Source organism: Pempheris klunzingeri, chromosome 11 (assembly GCF_042242105.1).
Source record: "Pempheris klunzingeri isolate RE-2024b chromosome 11, fPemKlu1.hap1, whole genome shotgun sequence".
NCBI classification, from domain to species: Eukaryota; Metazoa; Chordata; class Actinopteri; order Acropomatiformes; family Pempheridae; genus Pempheris; species Pempheris klunzingeri.
The window spans coordinates 12341211-12356618 of record NC_092022.1 but is presented as its reverse complement, the minus strand read 5'-3'; the positions used below and the strand labels follow the sequence as shown (position 1 = coordinate 12356618).

Here is a 15408-nt window from a genome sequence, read left to right as displayed (position 1 = left end):
TTAACATTTCTCTGTTCTTTACACTTTTAAATAAAAGTGTACATATTTTACATGAACATGAGTTTTTATTTCCTTGGTATTTACAGAATTTTGTATTGTGTCATATTGTTTTACAATATTTATTCAGTAGAATCAATTGAGGTTTCCAAACTATCTATATCAAATATTTTAATTTACTACATTTCTTAAAGAGAAAATGTTTTCCCAGTACAACTACTACTGTTTGAGTTCATTCAAAATGAACAAAACCACTCGGCATTAAAGAATCAATCTGCATCAGCCTTTTTTTATACACACTGATGCACTTGAGTTTCAGGTAATTAGGCCTATTTGGAGTAAACATTCTAACTACCATTGATCCTGGTTGTAAATCTGGAAATTTCTTAATATTTTGCCCCTGCAAATCCCCTCTCTTAGTTTTGCTGCAGACCATATTTCTAGATTTCTCTGGACAGACATCCATCCTCCCCATTTTCCCTGCTGCTGTGGTACAGTCCCAGCCTTTCTCTATGGTGCAGCTTCACCTGGATGCTGCTAGAACATCCCCCTGTGGGTGAGGGAGGGGTATCTGCAACTGCGTTGTTTGGGGATTAAATCACTACATCGTCAGAGGGTGTTGAGTCTGAGCAGGCAAGAAGACCACTGCTGATCTGGGGTCCTTTTTCACAGTTTTAGCAAGAATCACCTCATCAAGAAAGGAGACACCAGAGCCCCATTGACTGGTACACGGAACAGGACAAGCTCACTGCAGGACGACAGGCAGGCATCATGACACAGGGCAAGGTAATCATGTCATTCAGATAATCTTCCTGTCTTTATCTACATTTAATGACGACACTTAGAAACAGTAATGTAATTTGAATTTTTTTTTACGGGGCCTACTTATTATGTAACAGCTGATGGTGCGTGACTCCCCTCCGTCCCCTTCGTCTCACTATTGTGAAATGCCCGATGGCAGTGCAGGCTATTCAGCTGTGAATGGTAGATTTGGTCATTTCAATGAATAGTAACTAGAATTTGGGCATTTCATGTCCCGCAGGGTAGAATTTCTACCCACGGTCATTAAACCAATAGCTGTTAGTCAGAGTATTTTATTAATGGTCTCTTCACCCTGATGTAAATCTAATTTATGCTTATTTCATGTGTTTTGTGGCCATTGCTAAGCTTACTTTGCTGTTAGCTTACCTGAGTTTATGAGCGTGAAATGCGTCATCGGTTGTTTTACCTTGGTGCGTCACCATGACAACCCGTTTCTCTCTCTCTGTGTGTCTGATGCAGACTCACAGTATCCCTGTCTGAGCCTCATACTCTTTCATCCAAATGTTTCTAAACGACCTGGTTTTCTAAACATCGCCGGTTAATTGTCTTTAAACCGATGCTGTGTGACCCGAAAGTAAAGTTATAGCTGGCTGTTGTGGCTAACTGTGAGGCTGAACTAACTACAGTCGCACACAGTTAGGATCTGTGTCAACCCATCACTTAAAAAGGGGTTAAAAGTCCACTTGTTGCATGAAATGTGTGAAATTAGTTGTTGTTGAAGCAGTCATTGTGTCATTGTTTTTTTTTTTAGCATAAATGTGTCCCCAATGTGCCTACAGACTGCCCAACTCTAAGTAAAGATCATCTTCTCTCCTTTTCTCCTTCTCCATCTTTAAGTAAATGTGTTTGAAAACATGCTGTTTAGATTTGGCTCCCTTTATGATGCCATAAGGGGATCTGTTGATCATGTGACCTCCTCCAGCCCTTCAGCAGGCCGACTGGTCTCCATCAATGAAAATCCTCCAATGTGTGTCCGCCATTTTTTCCTCACTAACACCAGCACCCAGTAACACAAAGATGTCGTGGGCCAGAAAAATAATGTGTTTTTTGAACATTAAACCATGTAAACCTGTTCAAGTAGGACCTCCAAATATAAGTGAGAACTTAAAACCAGGTGAGGGTTTGTCAAGTGATCACTGCTATGAGCTGAAGATTAACAGCTGTGAGCTGTGGAGGTGCTGGAGATGGTTTGGTATGTTTATTGTGAGCAGTTGAAAATATCAGTTTTGTGAGTAAAGATGTTGGCCAAAGCAATGAAAGCACTTGAAATTTAAAATGGGGCATCAGCGTAAAATAGGATTGGTAAAAACATAAATTTAAATGATTTTAAATAAGCCTTGTGCAAAACAGTGCATAAAGTATTGCTGCATAAGCACTAATCATACATAAATCTTTCATAACTAGTGATCTTAATAATTTTGTTTTCAGTTTCTAAGGTGGAGAAGCTCCTGCAGTATGCCTCACTTGTAATGATCTTAGATAGTATTAAACAGTAAAAATAAAATGAATTAATGGGAAAATGTTGATTCTTTGTGCCATACATGTTTATAACTGTATATTTTCACGTAGAAACTGGTATTTGTATGTGTTATTCCATAATGGTTAACTAGTTACTTCATTGACAGACTAGCCAACAGTACCTGAAAGTTATACAACACTTGTAGTATATAAGACATTTGACACAATTCAAAGTTCAAATTAAGTGCAAAGGATTTTTTTTTCTTCAAATATTGATTTAGTTTAATCTAAAATGATATAACAATTTGTTCTTCTTTGTATTATCAGCTGTTACTTGCAAACAAGAGCACCAATGGCTCCTCCAGCGGACAGGCCTTGGTGCCACCGGCTCCTCCCAGCTATGAGGAAGCCACTGCGGGTATGACAACAGCTTATCCTTCTGTATTTAATCACAAAGTTAGTGTGCCATTATATTTCACAAATACATTTGATAGTGTTTATCATGCTTTGGGCTGGTATGGTAGTGATGGGATTGCAATAAAAACGCATTGTTAATCTTAACCATCAAAATGTGTCCTCCAGGCACCAGCGCTCCATGCTACAATGATGTTGAGATGCTCACAGAGTTCACCTGGGATGATCGCAATATCAGGAGGGTTTTCATCCGTAAGGTATCAAAAGATTAATCATCACATTGATTACAATATTAGCTTTGGTGTGAGCGCTGTGTATCACTGATAACTTACCTCAAATTAATATTGTTGAACTCTAATTTCTTTAAGGTGTACACCATCCTGTTGATCCAGCTTATAGTCACTCTTACTATTGTGGCTCTTTTCACATTCTGGTGAGTGTTTTAGGCCACCATTTTTTTAAATTTTCTCTCATGTGTGACAATATTGGATCAACTGAAGTAAATCTGATTACATTTACTGGTTAGTGTACTTACTATAGACTTTATTACTTGTAGTGACCCTGTGAAAGACTACATTCAAGTCAACCCTGGGTGGTACTGGGCCTCTTAGTAAGTAACAAATTCAGTCAGTCTCAAGTCAGTAATACTTAGTCTGTAAATGTTTGGTTTAAGTGTAGAAAAACATCTAACAATCTTTCTGTTATTTAACAGCATTGTGTTCTTTGTGACATATCTGACCCTATCTTGCTGCTCTGCACCAAGGTAAGTTTAAAAATTCCCAAAATTAAATGTACACCATAAAAAAATCACCTACAGTACTGACTTGTCAATCTTTTACTAACTCCTACAGGAGACAGTTTCCATGGAACCTGATTCTACTTGCCATCTTTGTAAGTACAGAGAAGATATTTGTTATGTTTTAAGTATTTTCATGTATCATAGGCTGAATCTTGTGTTCTTTATTAGACGAGCAGTGTTTTCAAATCAAACCTTCACACTGAGGTACAGGTTTACAAAGAGTACATTCATAGATGTACAATATTTGACAATATGTTACTTGCGCTCCACAAATTATTGTAAGTTGACAGGTAAAATTATCTAAAACAAATGTATGATGTCCTCCAATCATGTCTCACCTGAAGAGATTTTAAATTAATGTTCATATTCATATGTCCTGTTACAGACACTCTCGCTCTCCTACATGACAGGGATGTTGTCCAGGTACACTTGTTTGTTGCTCACTGTGTTATGTGACTGTATTGTGTTACTTTACTTAATGTCTTGCTGCTCCTCTCCTCAGCTAACATTTGGAGGCCTTTGCATTCAAATAATTAGGCAGCTTTGTATTTCCTTTACAGCATGTGAGGTTGGGATTGTGGCCAGTGAAGGCCTCTGCATAGTGTGTTGTTTTTCAAATGGTTTGAAACATTTTCAGTGAAGTTTAGCATGTGTCTTGTTTTAATAGCTTCTATAATACCAAGTCAGTGGTGATGTGTCTGGGCATCACAGCAGCAGTCTGTCTCCTGGTCACAATCTTCAGTTTCCAAACTAAGGTGAGATAAGTTCAATTTAATTTTTTAAAAATATTATATGTTATTTGGATGCCTGAATGAGACTGAATATCATTCATGTGTGTCAGCTTTTCACACGGTTGGATTTACATATGCACTTTCTCCATCCAGTTTGACGTGACATCATACCAAGGCGTGCTCTTTGTCTTCTGCATGGTCATGTTCATCTCTGGACTGGTGCTGGCTCTCGTCCTTCCCTTTCAATATGTAAGTACGACCATCCAAAATAATCACTTACACTATTGCAATTGTGTTCCATGTAACATTGGAATGCGGATGACTTTCAGACAACCAGGATACAGTTGCATCAATTACAAACGCCAATTGACAGTCAGTCTGATAAATATTTGAACTAACTATTGTACCATCAGATGCTATATAATGGACTTTCTATGTATCCTTTATACATTCTATGTATCTAATAAAGTCATTTTTGCCTTTTAGGTACCCTGGTTGGATGCTGTCTATGCTGTCTTGGGAGCCATACTGTTTACAATGGTAAGGGTACAGATACTGTCAAGCCATTATTGATAGAAATGATCACAGATTGTAAATGATCACAATCAGAAACCAACAAGAAGATGATGTCTCACTTAAAGTTTTATTTTCTGTTGCAGTTTTTGGCATTTGACACCCAGCTCCTCATGGGGAACAAGCGCTACAGCATGAGTCCAGAAGAGTACGTCTTCGCCACTCTTAACATCTACCTGGATATCATCTACATCTTCTCCTTCTTCCTCCAAATCTTTGGAAGAAAACAAGAGTAAAACATCACCCTACCTTTCTTACCAACAGACAAGGGATGCACCAGTGTGTGAAAATTAAGGCTGACATGATAAGAGTCTTCTGAAATGTTCTTGATTGTGATGACAATGCTTCCAATTGTAACAGCTTTATTTTTTGCCTGAGACTGATAGGGTCATGAATACTTTGTGAATTTCTTGTACAGCTGTACATGTACATAGACATGTGTCAGAATTCACATACAAAATGTCAATAAGCTTTCCCTCCTCTGTAGCATGTTGTGAACCCACACCCCATTGTGGGGATAGTTTACTATCTTTACCAGCCAAAAACCATGATCAGTGATCCATGATCTTCCTCCATTTGACGTAGATAAAACATATTGTGTGTGTTCATCTGAAGCTGTATGGTTGTCTTTATATCCATGCCTGCCTAGATATCACAAATCTCCTGCAAACAATAGATGTCAATGCTCTTTCATTGGTATTTGATCCATAATACACTATGCATGACTCTTAAAAAGGCCCTAAAAATGTTGACTATAGTCATCCCATCATTGGACTACTGCAGTGGGTGTTGATTTAGTGACTGGAAGCACAGATGTTACTTTAAACAAGCTTCAAAGACTTTAAGTTCCTGTATTAATAATATCAAATGTTGTCTGAATACTGTGACTTATAAGCAACTCCAATACCATTTTTAACAGTTTTCAGGTAGGTGACATGTTTCTCTGGCTTTGGAATGACAATCTGAAAATGTTATTTATTGGTTTTGGTATGTTGCTACTGATCTCTGCCTTGATTTGTTACTCATATTCACTTTACACTTTATGGTCTGCTTGTTGATTTTTGAATGAAGGTTAAGGGAGGATGTTTAGACTATTTTTTAAATGAAAAATATCTAGTTTGAAGGAACCTTGACAGATGGCATTATAGTTTTTGGTCTTAATATTATTTAACTTACTTAGCAGGTTTGAAATGGTGACACATAATAATGAAATATGACCATGACAGTGCCATTAATGCAAGAATTTACTATAACTTTTGATAAGGCCTGCATTTGTGAAGGGGCTTAAAATATATATTTAATGGCATTTGAAGTTTATTTTTTTTATGACAGAATGATATATTTCAGAAAGTGTGCAATATAAAATGGTGAGTTTGATGCTTGATATGAATTTATAAGTCTTCTAAAGTGCCCTTGGATTACTTTCATCTGATGATATTGATGCAGTGTATTGTTAGCACCCTACATTTCATCGTAGCATTGGTGTTGCTGTACTCATTTATTAAATGGTGAATGTGTATGAATGAACTCACTGGGTCTCCGAATTGCTTTAACACCCACATTACCTTTATTTTTAATGTATGTAACTAATGTGAAAATCCATGTCAGAAATTTATTTGGAAAATTTGTAAAAACGTGCCACTTTTCACAGGACTAAAGGGAGCTTAGTTTCAGTTTTATATTTTCACTCTAAACATCTTAATGCTGTGGAGGTGTCTTTCTAAACGCTCTGAATGTTCTTGTAAGATAAAATCAACTGATAACACACTCGCATCTTTAAAATATCATGCAGACGTTAGATGTGTTATTTACCACTATTCCGACCCTCAGACAAATTACTTCTCTGATTATTTCAGTTTGTTTTGTACCTGTAATTCTATTAAGTATTTCCCCAAAACCATTGGTACCATTAGCTGAGCAGATAAGTTGTAACTATGTTTAGTATAATGTGACTCTAGTTTTCCTCTGGTTGTTTAATTCACACACATTAGTCAGGGTAGATAATGGTATTAAAGGACTGTGGATAGGTTAAGCGCATGTAGTGCTGCTTTGGCAGGTAATGTAGCTGTAATTCTGTATATTGATGCACAGGTAATGCAATATTTGCTCATACTGAGCTGAAGTAATGATCAGCCTGGGCCTCCTCACTCATCCTCCAGTAGACAGACAGACTACATTATTAATGCTAAAGGGAAAGTGCAGTGTTAAAACAGCTATTACACATAAAACACAAATAGCAAAAACGAGAAACAAGCACAATTAAAAGTTAAGTACAATTATAAAGCCTAAAATAATATCAACTCTTACACCAGTCCCAATGTTTGCCATATTTGTTTTGTATTTTCTAACTTTCACTGGACAATTTATAAAAGTAAACAGGTAAGTGCAGCACGTGGCTGCTTTATTTTGCTGTTTGTCGGTTTAATCAGTCACAGAGTGAACAGAAATACCCACATATTATTGCACGGTATTGATGCACTGGGTGTCTACATACATGAGGGTGGAGGGAACCGAAATAGTGTTAAGAAGTCGATGCCGGCGGGTGTGACGTAATATTAAATGGCCTCCTTCGGCCTGCAGTCAACCAGTAAATGTCGGGAACACTCGGATGTGCAGCATCCTGTCATCCAATCAGAGGCAGCGATGGTGGAGGGTCCAGTTCAGCCATGTTGTGGTTTTGAATGAGGAAGAAGCGGGAGATAATATTCTTCAACGAGTTTATATGCAATTTAAAGTCACGCTAAGGATATATAAATGAGTTAGGGTGTGACTCAAAATGATAACCGTTTTTTTGAACGCGTTGGTTGCGACTTATCGCATTCCTGTTGGAATTTAAACATACTTCCATAAATTAGCCGTGTAGCTAACAACGTTAGCTAGCTAGGCAGTTAGCATTGTGTGCTAGCCAGGCAGCTAGCTAATTCTCAGCTAACTAGCTAACGGTTAGCTCGTTTCGTGGGAAAGTGAGATGATATTTGTTGGGAATGTTAGCCTCTGAAATAGCCTCAGCTAACCTGCTTTAGTCGAATGAAGCGTATCAGCTTCATTTGGGTTGACTTTATTGACAGGTAGACTGGAATCAGCTAAAGCGATTTATCTCTGAACCAGCGGCGTTATTTCTAAAACTTTTGAGCCATGTTGAATAAAATCTACGAATGGCTAGAAACCAGCTTTGCCAATCTTCGCAACGGTGTCCCAGCTGCGGAGCACTCTGACACACACCGGGCACCGGGAGATGGTCAGATGAGGAGGAAAAGACCAATTGAATGGTATGAGCTGTAACAGCGCTATTCCCCCGTGTAATCAAAAGTCGGAGTGTTTAAAAAGACATGGAATTAAATTGACTCCAAGCAGCTCTGAAGTTATTTTATGAGTCAGTGTCAGTACCGTGTTTGTAAACTCGCCATTCATTGCCTCGCTGGTCCTTTAGAGTTTCACTTGAAGAAAACTGTTCATTTTCAGTGTGGTGGAGTGGATGTAGCGTCTTATTAACTGTGTGGTATCAATGTGTGCTTTTCCTCAAGTTTGGAAGATGAACATAACATCGACCAAGATGGCTTAATGATAAAGAAATCTCGAATGGGTAATTAATCACTCACTTTGCTACATACTATGTTGTGTGAATACAGTTAAATCAGTGTTACCCGACTTAGAGTCTTGCCTGTCTGTCTGTTTCAAATGTGTCAAGGAGATTTTATTGACACAGTCAAGGTTGCAGCTGAAGGGGTTAAGAGTCACAGCTCCAGTGTGGCTACATGGATGAGGAACAGTGTGAGCCCTACCTTGAGGAATATACTGCCCGCCCCCCCTGGTCCTCCACCTGGAGAGCCTCAGCCGTCAACATCAGCAGCAGCTTGGGTAGGGAGGCCGCTAAGGAATACATTTTTGGGGGGGCTCACTGAAGATATGTCAAAACATTTTTGTCTTTATCTAAACTTGTCATGTATGCTTTGATTTAAGATTGTTGAAAGGGACTCTCTTGATGAGACGTTTGCTGCTCCCTCAACAACTTTGGAATGGAAAACATCCAAATCAGGTAAGGTGTTCACTTAGCAGCATTGGACAAGCTTTTGCATTAAGATTGCTACTGTTTGTAGAGGCTTTATTTAATTATTGTGCTGTTTTTTTGTCCAACTCTAGAATGCTTGCGTCCTGAGAAGTCCTTTATGGGATCGAAAGTCTGTAGGCGACAAGTGTGCATGAGTCCTACAGTTCGTGAAATGCCAAAAACGAACGGACATTCAGTCAACTTGCCACCCTCCATCACCCCTGAATTGCTCCCCTCTCCACGGTTAGGCAGGCCTCTAAACCTACGACCATATGGAACACCAAGGTAATCCTTACTTCTTGGTTTTTGACTGTAGAAAAAAAAATCCATCTCCATCTCTTGCTTCTTGTTATTTAATTTATCATCATACTGTGTGGATTCTTGTCAGTTGATGATGTTTGTGTCTGCAGTCTGTTAAGTGGAGTGGCAAGTAGCTCCTGCACCAGCATGTATGAGAAGACCTTTCCCATCAAGGTGGTACAGAGCCCAACACACAGCACCTCATCTGGTCGTGTCCACAGGGCCAGACCCCGATGCACAGCACAGGAGGTCAGACATCAGCACAATAAGACACCGTGTGATTTCTTCAGAATCTGTGATTGCATTTCTTTGTTGACTTCATGGTTGTCCTCTGTGTTTGTCCAGTCTGTTTGTGAAGAGGAAAAGGAGGTCTACAGGCAGCTTCTGACCATGGTCTCTGGTGGTCAGTCATCTTTCCTTCACAATGGAAACTCTCACGCCATCGTGAGGTCGCACAGAGATTTGTACGTATTCAGTAGACGTTAACAATGCCATATTCAAACTGTTAAATATGTATAGGTGAACAGGATAACGAGTACTGTCAGAATTCAGTCATAGGCCAGTGGGGGGCTCCAGAAGCATTTACTCTAACTTTGACAGTAGTAATTTATCCAATTCTCTATTTTTTCTTTTTTGTCATTTGCCCACACTGCATATCCAGAATGACAGATTTAACAATATTTTTTATTATAAAACATAGCTTTACTGTCAGAATTCAACAGTTTTAAAATTTCTGATTTATTGAAAGTGAACCGTGATTCCTTTTTAACAGCAGCAAAAAATATTATCATTTCTGTGCAAAGGTCCAACTAGTCAGTGAATGTAATCCAGCTTCTGTCCTCTGCTGTGCCATAGTTGAGGGATACTCTGTGGTAATCACGTGTATGTTATGTAGCTGGAACTGGCATCTTAAGAACACAACTACCAGTTAGTATCACAAACTCACATTACATTTATAGGGACAGTGAATTTAGATGATACATTTTAATTGTTCAGTGTCCTTTATCATTCTGACTGTGCTGGACTGTATTTAGATCTCTCTCATCTTCTTATCCATGTTACTTTCTCATCAGCACCAGCTTCCTGACCACCAGCCGCAGACTGCTACAGTTCTCCTCCCCTACTGGGTCAGCAGCAGGAGGAACTTCAGAGGGACCCAGCAGCCCTCCCAGCCCCAGGGGCGTGTCGAGCCAGAGCTCCAGCAACCTCCCCAGCCCAGTAGGGGCCTCCAACAGGCCAGCAATCCAGTCATGGTCTCTGGACATGGACCTCAGTTCCAACAGAGCAGCTACCCTCACGTCAGTTCCCTCCCCATCTGCTCTGCAGGATAACTCCTCTCAGGACACACAGTCATCAGGTAGGATTGTCACCTACTTGTGAGTACATTTAGCTTAAATATAGGCTTTGTGAAATAGGACATCTTAAGTGAATTGAATATTTGGGTGGTAATCTCCTTGTCTTTTCTTGCAGCTCAGGATGGTGATTCTGTAATCATAGTAAATGAGCAAAAGGGTAAAAAGCAAGACTGCTCAAGGTTAGTATTTGATTTCAGTCTTGCTATTTCTTAACTTCTCTCTTCGATTTCTAAACATTTCACGTTGGATGCTGTTAATCGAATTCATAATTTAGATTTAAATGTAATTTATATGCACACACCAAGTTCACTCTATGATACTGTGGAGTGTGAGTGAAGTAAAAACAACAAAGCTTGTTTAATACATCTGTCTGTCTTTGCAGTGTGCCATGTTTCCAAGCTGAGTTATGGATCAAAGAATTGTAAGTATACTCAAGTGTATTTATTATAGAATTCATCCAGTGTTTACAATTATTACGTTTGAATGGAGGAAAGCATTTTTGTTTTTGTTCTTATTTTGGTCACTGTAGAACTAGTATGTATGACTCTCGGGCGAGAGAAAGACGGAGACAGATAGAAGAGCAGGAGGCCCTGGCTGCCCAGCTGTTGCGACAGGTAAGCGTGCACCATCGAAGCCCTCTTTCTAATTCATTTAAATCATATCTGTTGTTTCTTGACCTCTTGTTATCCCACTAACCTGTGGCATGCTGTTACTGGTTCCCAGCGCCTGTCAGAAGAGGGGCAACGCAGCCCTGATGTGGAGGTTCATGTTCGAGTTCCTTTGGAGAAGGAGGTTCCTTTAACTCTTGTGATTGAAGAACCAAAGCCTTCGGAAGAGAAACCTGAATTCCCTGAACTCACAGAGGTGTGGTCATTATATCCTAATGTGCATGCAGCATTTTCCATGTATAGAATTTGTTTGGATGAGCCATCCAAATAGAGTAGCTTTCACTTAAAAGATTATGCAATTCTGAATGATTTATTCTCCTTCTTCTTGAATTTCTTATTTTTAAAAAGTGAAAAAGCAGTTGTAAGTTAAAGATTGAGTAGATGTTTGCATGATAAGTTAAGAGCAAATGGATTTGATCCCACCACCTAAGTCACATTCTTTGGTTCAAAACAAAAAAATTGTAAATAATTACAATACAGTGGTAACCACTGTGATCATGGTTACAGTGGTCAACTGCTTATATGGATCGAAAAGCTTGGGGCAGATTCATTCCTAAGCTGTCTAAAAATAATTTGCTTATTAAGTAGTTTTTTCCCCCCCTTTAACTCCCAGTAACCTGTTTGCCTCCAGCTGGCTACCTGAGGCTGGTGCTGCGTGCACATTGAATTGAGCCATTTTGTCATTTTGCCCACTGAGCTAATGACAAACTGCCAAATACGACCCTGCGAGATGCAGCAGTGAAACTTAGTGTTCCTTAGGCAACGTCTTGTAGTCTACGTCAACAACTAGAAACGGTCTTGGCTGGTGGTGATAGAGATGGAAAACGCACAGGCCAAGCACCTGTGGGTGAAGCTGCCCTCATCAAGTGGATTCATAATGCACGGTCATGTAATACATGACATAACGAATAGCAAAGCTAAGCTGTCCATTTCATTCCTAAATATTCATGAAATAAATATACAAATCTCAGTAAGGTGGTATCTGCATGAGAAATAAGCAAAAGCAAATTCAGTTATAATAATCACCTGCTTATAGTGATCAGTTTGACCTGGACGTGATCACTACAAGCTGTCTCCAGTGTATCAGAATTCAGAATGGTGTTGGGTGTAGCATGTTACCAGCTATTTTTTGTTAAAAAGTCCCGACAGGCACGATTTTTGGAATTAATTGACATGTAATGAGGTCGAGTTAATATTTCCTGTCTTACATGTATGCTCTTTATGTCTGTTAAGGAAATGGAGGCTGAGGTGAACAGGGTGCTGAGAGGAGGTAATTCTCATGAAGTATTAAGTGAAGGTTTTGGCTTAAGCCTTACACGCAAAGACCTGCAGACCCTCAGCAACCTCAACTGGCTCAATGATGAGGTGAGTACAGACTGTTCCTTTGGTCATGCATGCATCATAATATTCAGTAAAATACAGGATACACGAAACTCTTCCTCCTTAATCTCTCAGGTGATCAACTTTTACATGAACCTGCTGGTCGAGCGCAGCAAAGACCCCAACCTGCCATCAGTCAATACGTTCAACACTTTTTTCTATCCCAAGCTGCGTGGCAGTGGCTATGCTGCTGTTCGCCGCTGGACCAAAAAGATGGATATTTTTTCTAAAGACATCTTGTTGGTTCCTGTCCACTTGGGGGTGCACTGGTGCCTCTCTGTAAGTCTTTATGCCATAATTGAGAACCTGCAGTTGTCAATTTTGTGATTTTTCAGTGATACTTCAGGTTTTTTTTCTTGTGCAACTCTTTCTCCCAGGTGGTGGATTTTCGCAAAAAGGCTATACTGTACTTTGATTCTATGGGAGGAAACAATGATGAAGCATGCAGAATACTGTTGTAAGTTTAAATTTAAGATATGCTTGTTTGTATATTCTGAGAGCTAAATGTAACTCCTGCAAATAGTTTTTTTTTTTTTATGAGCCATCAAAGTGTATAGAAAGTAATTGATTCTGTTTCCCCAGTGAATACCTGCAACAGGAAAGTAAGGACAAGAAGGGCAAAGAACTGGATACCTCAGGCTGGACTCTGCACAGCAAAAAGCGCAACGTAAGCCCCACACAAGCTTTAAGTAGAGTGTTTAAATTGTTGTGTCGTGTCATCAAAGTACATGCGGTTAGGAGTTTTTGAGTTTTAATTGGTTGCCATCGTCAGCAGGACGTTCCAGGTTGTAGTTCTTGTAGTTGTAGTAGTGCCTCCATCCTTGGCTAGCTTGTCCATGTCCATGCTGCACTGAAGCATTGTTACCAATGTACTAGTTTTAATGTGCATGATATTGTTTTGTTTACATTTTAGAGTTGTTTAATTTGCACCATGTTTGCAATTGTACACCATGCACAGAGTTGGGGTGCATCAGCTATCTATAAATCCATCTCCAATGTTTGTATAAATAAGGGCAAAGAATCTTAAAAGGTGTGTTATTTGATGGAGCAAATTTAGATAAGAAAATGTATTGGAAAAGCATAGCTATCATCTAGCATCTACAGCTGTTTTTACTGGCACATCCATCAAGGGGCCAATATTTGTGCAGCCAGGCCTCTGGTCTTTAGATGTCTTGGGTAGTAAGTTCTCATTGGAAGGGTGGTGTTGTGTATGATGTTGCTTTGAGGAACTGTGCCGTCTGTTTTACACTTGTGAGTAAGGTTATTGGTGCAAAAAATAAAAACATTATCAAGAGCATAATTTCACAGTCAAATGTGACTGTGAATTTTTAGTGTTGGTTAATTATTTGTACCAATCAAAATCCTGTAAAAAATGTTTAATAATGAAAGTAATTTTGCTCTGTGGAATGACCAATAACATAGTTATTCCTCCTTTGCTCTTTAGGAAATCCCACAGCAGATGAATGGTAGCGACTGTGGAATGTTCACATGCAAATATGCAGATTACATTACCAAAGACAAGCCAATCACATTCACACAGGTAACCATGAACCGCATCAACAAAGATTCATCTGATTATCATCATGATGGTGAGCTAAAAAAGTAGCGTCTTTTTTTTTTTCACAGAAACACATGCCCTACTTCAGAAGACGGATGGTTTGGGAGATTGTGAACCATAAACTGTTGTGACTGAGTCAGTTTGAGGATTGTGATTGTATAGTCGGCTCACAACAAAATGATGGCCAAGCTACATTCAACAGCCGGATCCGCTAACCCGTTCTGGGACAAACTGCACATCAACTCATCGGATCAGGAACCAGCTCTGCTGCACTGCATCCTTTAAACCCTCAGCTGATTTAAGCTGATAGGATGTTGCTGGAGCACCAAGCACTGCCTCCCACTCCTCTACTCCACTGTTATTTTTTGGTGCACCCATGGAGCACCAGCATAGCAGCTGAAACACTGCGTGTTTTGTATTTCCCAGTCAGAACTGTTTTTGAAATCACACTTGTACTGACTTCAAAACCATACTCTGAGCTGCAATCTTCAGTTTGGTGCAGGCATACAAAGTTTACATGTTTTTGTCTTACAGGGAGATGAGGGTATAATGCTGCATAATTTTTTATAACGACAGTAATACTACATTTTGGTGTCACTGTTGAGGTTTGATACTCTATGTATGTGCAAAGGAAAATTGGCTTGACCGTGAAAAAATAAATGCCCACAAACCGGAAATTTAAATGACATCCAGTCTAAAAATCGGTCTGTTTATATTTGGCCATGAGTCTTTTAATCCATAATATAAACAGCCTATTTAAAACAAGATTATTATTTTGATTAAAAGGCACAAAAGTCTTCAAACACGGCATTGCCTCAGAGTATGATTTATAATGAAAACTGATGTCTTATCTTGCCACCAACTTGTAAGTGTAACAAAATGGACTTAGTTACACCCTGAAACAGTAAAAACGTTTTGCCATTTCTTTCTTACCCATTAGTCTTGATAAAAGATTGTAAATTAAGGTTCAAAGTCTATTTTATGTATTTCAGAGTCTTTTTGTTCAACAACTTTTGGGCATAGTCAGTATATTTTGAACTTTGTACATACATATACAGCCAATTGAACAGTGTAATATACTTTTTCGTTACGTATTTCCTATCTATTTTTTATCTAGATTCAAGTCTGTTTTAGAAATAAATTCTCATGTATTGTGACTGTTCTTTGTGTATTACCTCAAAACGAAGTTGGGTTTGATATAAAAACTGCCACATTTGATAAACATGAGAGAACCTGGACACGTGTCTTGACTTATTTGAGGTGCATCATCTCTTACAGGATGTATAACATAAGGTCATTTGTCTG

At 39.0% G+C, this 15408-nt stretch overlaps 2 protein-coding genes across 3 annotated transcripts; both read left to right on the top strand.

Moving 5' to 3' along the window:
• Positions 1–643: 643 nt before the first annotated feature.
• LOC139209913 (protein lifeguard 2-like) lies at positions 644–6212 on the top strand. The gene is made up of 12 exons (XM_070839813.1): positions 644–783; positions 2605–2695; positions 2860–2948; positions 3060–3124; positions 3248–3301; positions 3404–3454; positions 3543–3582; positions 3876–3913; positions 4158–4245; positions 4375–4470; positions 4708–4761; positions 4881–6212. The coding sequence occupies exons 1-12, from the start codon at positions 769–771 to the stop codon at positions 5028–5030; spliced, it is 831 nt and encodes a 276-aa protein (XP_070695914.1). The 5' UTR covers positions 644–768; the 3' UTR covers positions 5031–6212.
• A 1262-nt stretch (positions 6213–7474) lies between these two features.
• On the top strand, positions 7475–15309 carry senp1 (SUMO specific peptidase 1). 2 transcript variants are annotated; one of them, XM_070839431.1, is made up of 18 exons: positions 7475–8063; positions 8319–8377; positions 8486–8652; positions 8755–8830; positions 8935–9127; positions 9253–9391; positions 9488–9606; positions 10216–10499; positions 10613–10676; positions 10880–10918; positions 11027–11111; positions 11221–11361; positions 12399–12530; positions 12621–12824; positions 12923–13002; positions 13128–13212; positions 13990–14085; positions 14172–15309. In XM_070839431.1, exons 1-18 carry the CDS (start codon positions 7930–7932, stop codon positions 14232–14234), a joined length of 2160 nt encoding a protein of 719 aa, XP_070695532.1. In that variant the 5' UTR covers positions 7475–7929; the 3' UTR covers positions 14235–15309. The 2 variants fall into 2 exon arrangements, with proteins under 2 accessions (XP_070695532.1, XP_070695531.1); XM_070839430.1 differs by having other exon boundaries at positions 8483–8652.
• The last annotated feature ends 99 nt before the right edge of the window (positions 15310–15408 follow it).

What these genes read in the sequence shown, in the direction of transcription:
- LOC139209913 (XM_070839813.1), top strand. An exon ending in TCTTGCTGCTCTGCACCAAG is followed by an intron (nt 3,455 to 3,542) that starts GTAAGTTTAAAA and finishes TAACTCCTACAG; the next exon opens with GAGACAGTTTCCATGGAACC. An exon ending in TCGTCCTTCCCTTTCAATAT is followed by an intron (nt 4,471 to 4,707) that starts GTAAGTACGACC and finishes TTTGCCTTTTAG; the next exon opens with GTACCCTGGTTGGATGCTGT.
- senp1 (XM_070839430.1), top strand. Translation starts at nt 7,930, where the DNA reads ATGTTGAATAAAATCTACGAATGGCTAGAAACCAGCTTTGCCAATCTT. An exon ending in TCAGGACACACAGTCATCAG is followed by an intron (nt 10,500 to 10,612) that starts GTAGGATTGTCA and finishes CTTTTCTTGCAG; the next exon opens with CTCAGGATGGTGATTCTGTA. An exon ending in CTGCCCAGCTGTTGCGACAG is followed by an intron (nt 11,112 to 11,220) that starts GTAAGCGTGCAC and finishes ACTGGTTCCCAG; the next exon opens with CGCCTGTCAGAAGAGGGGCA.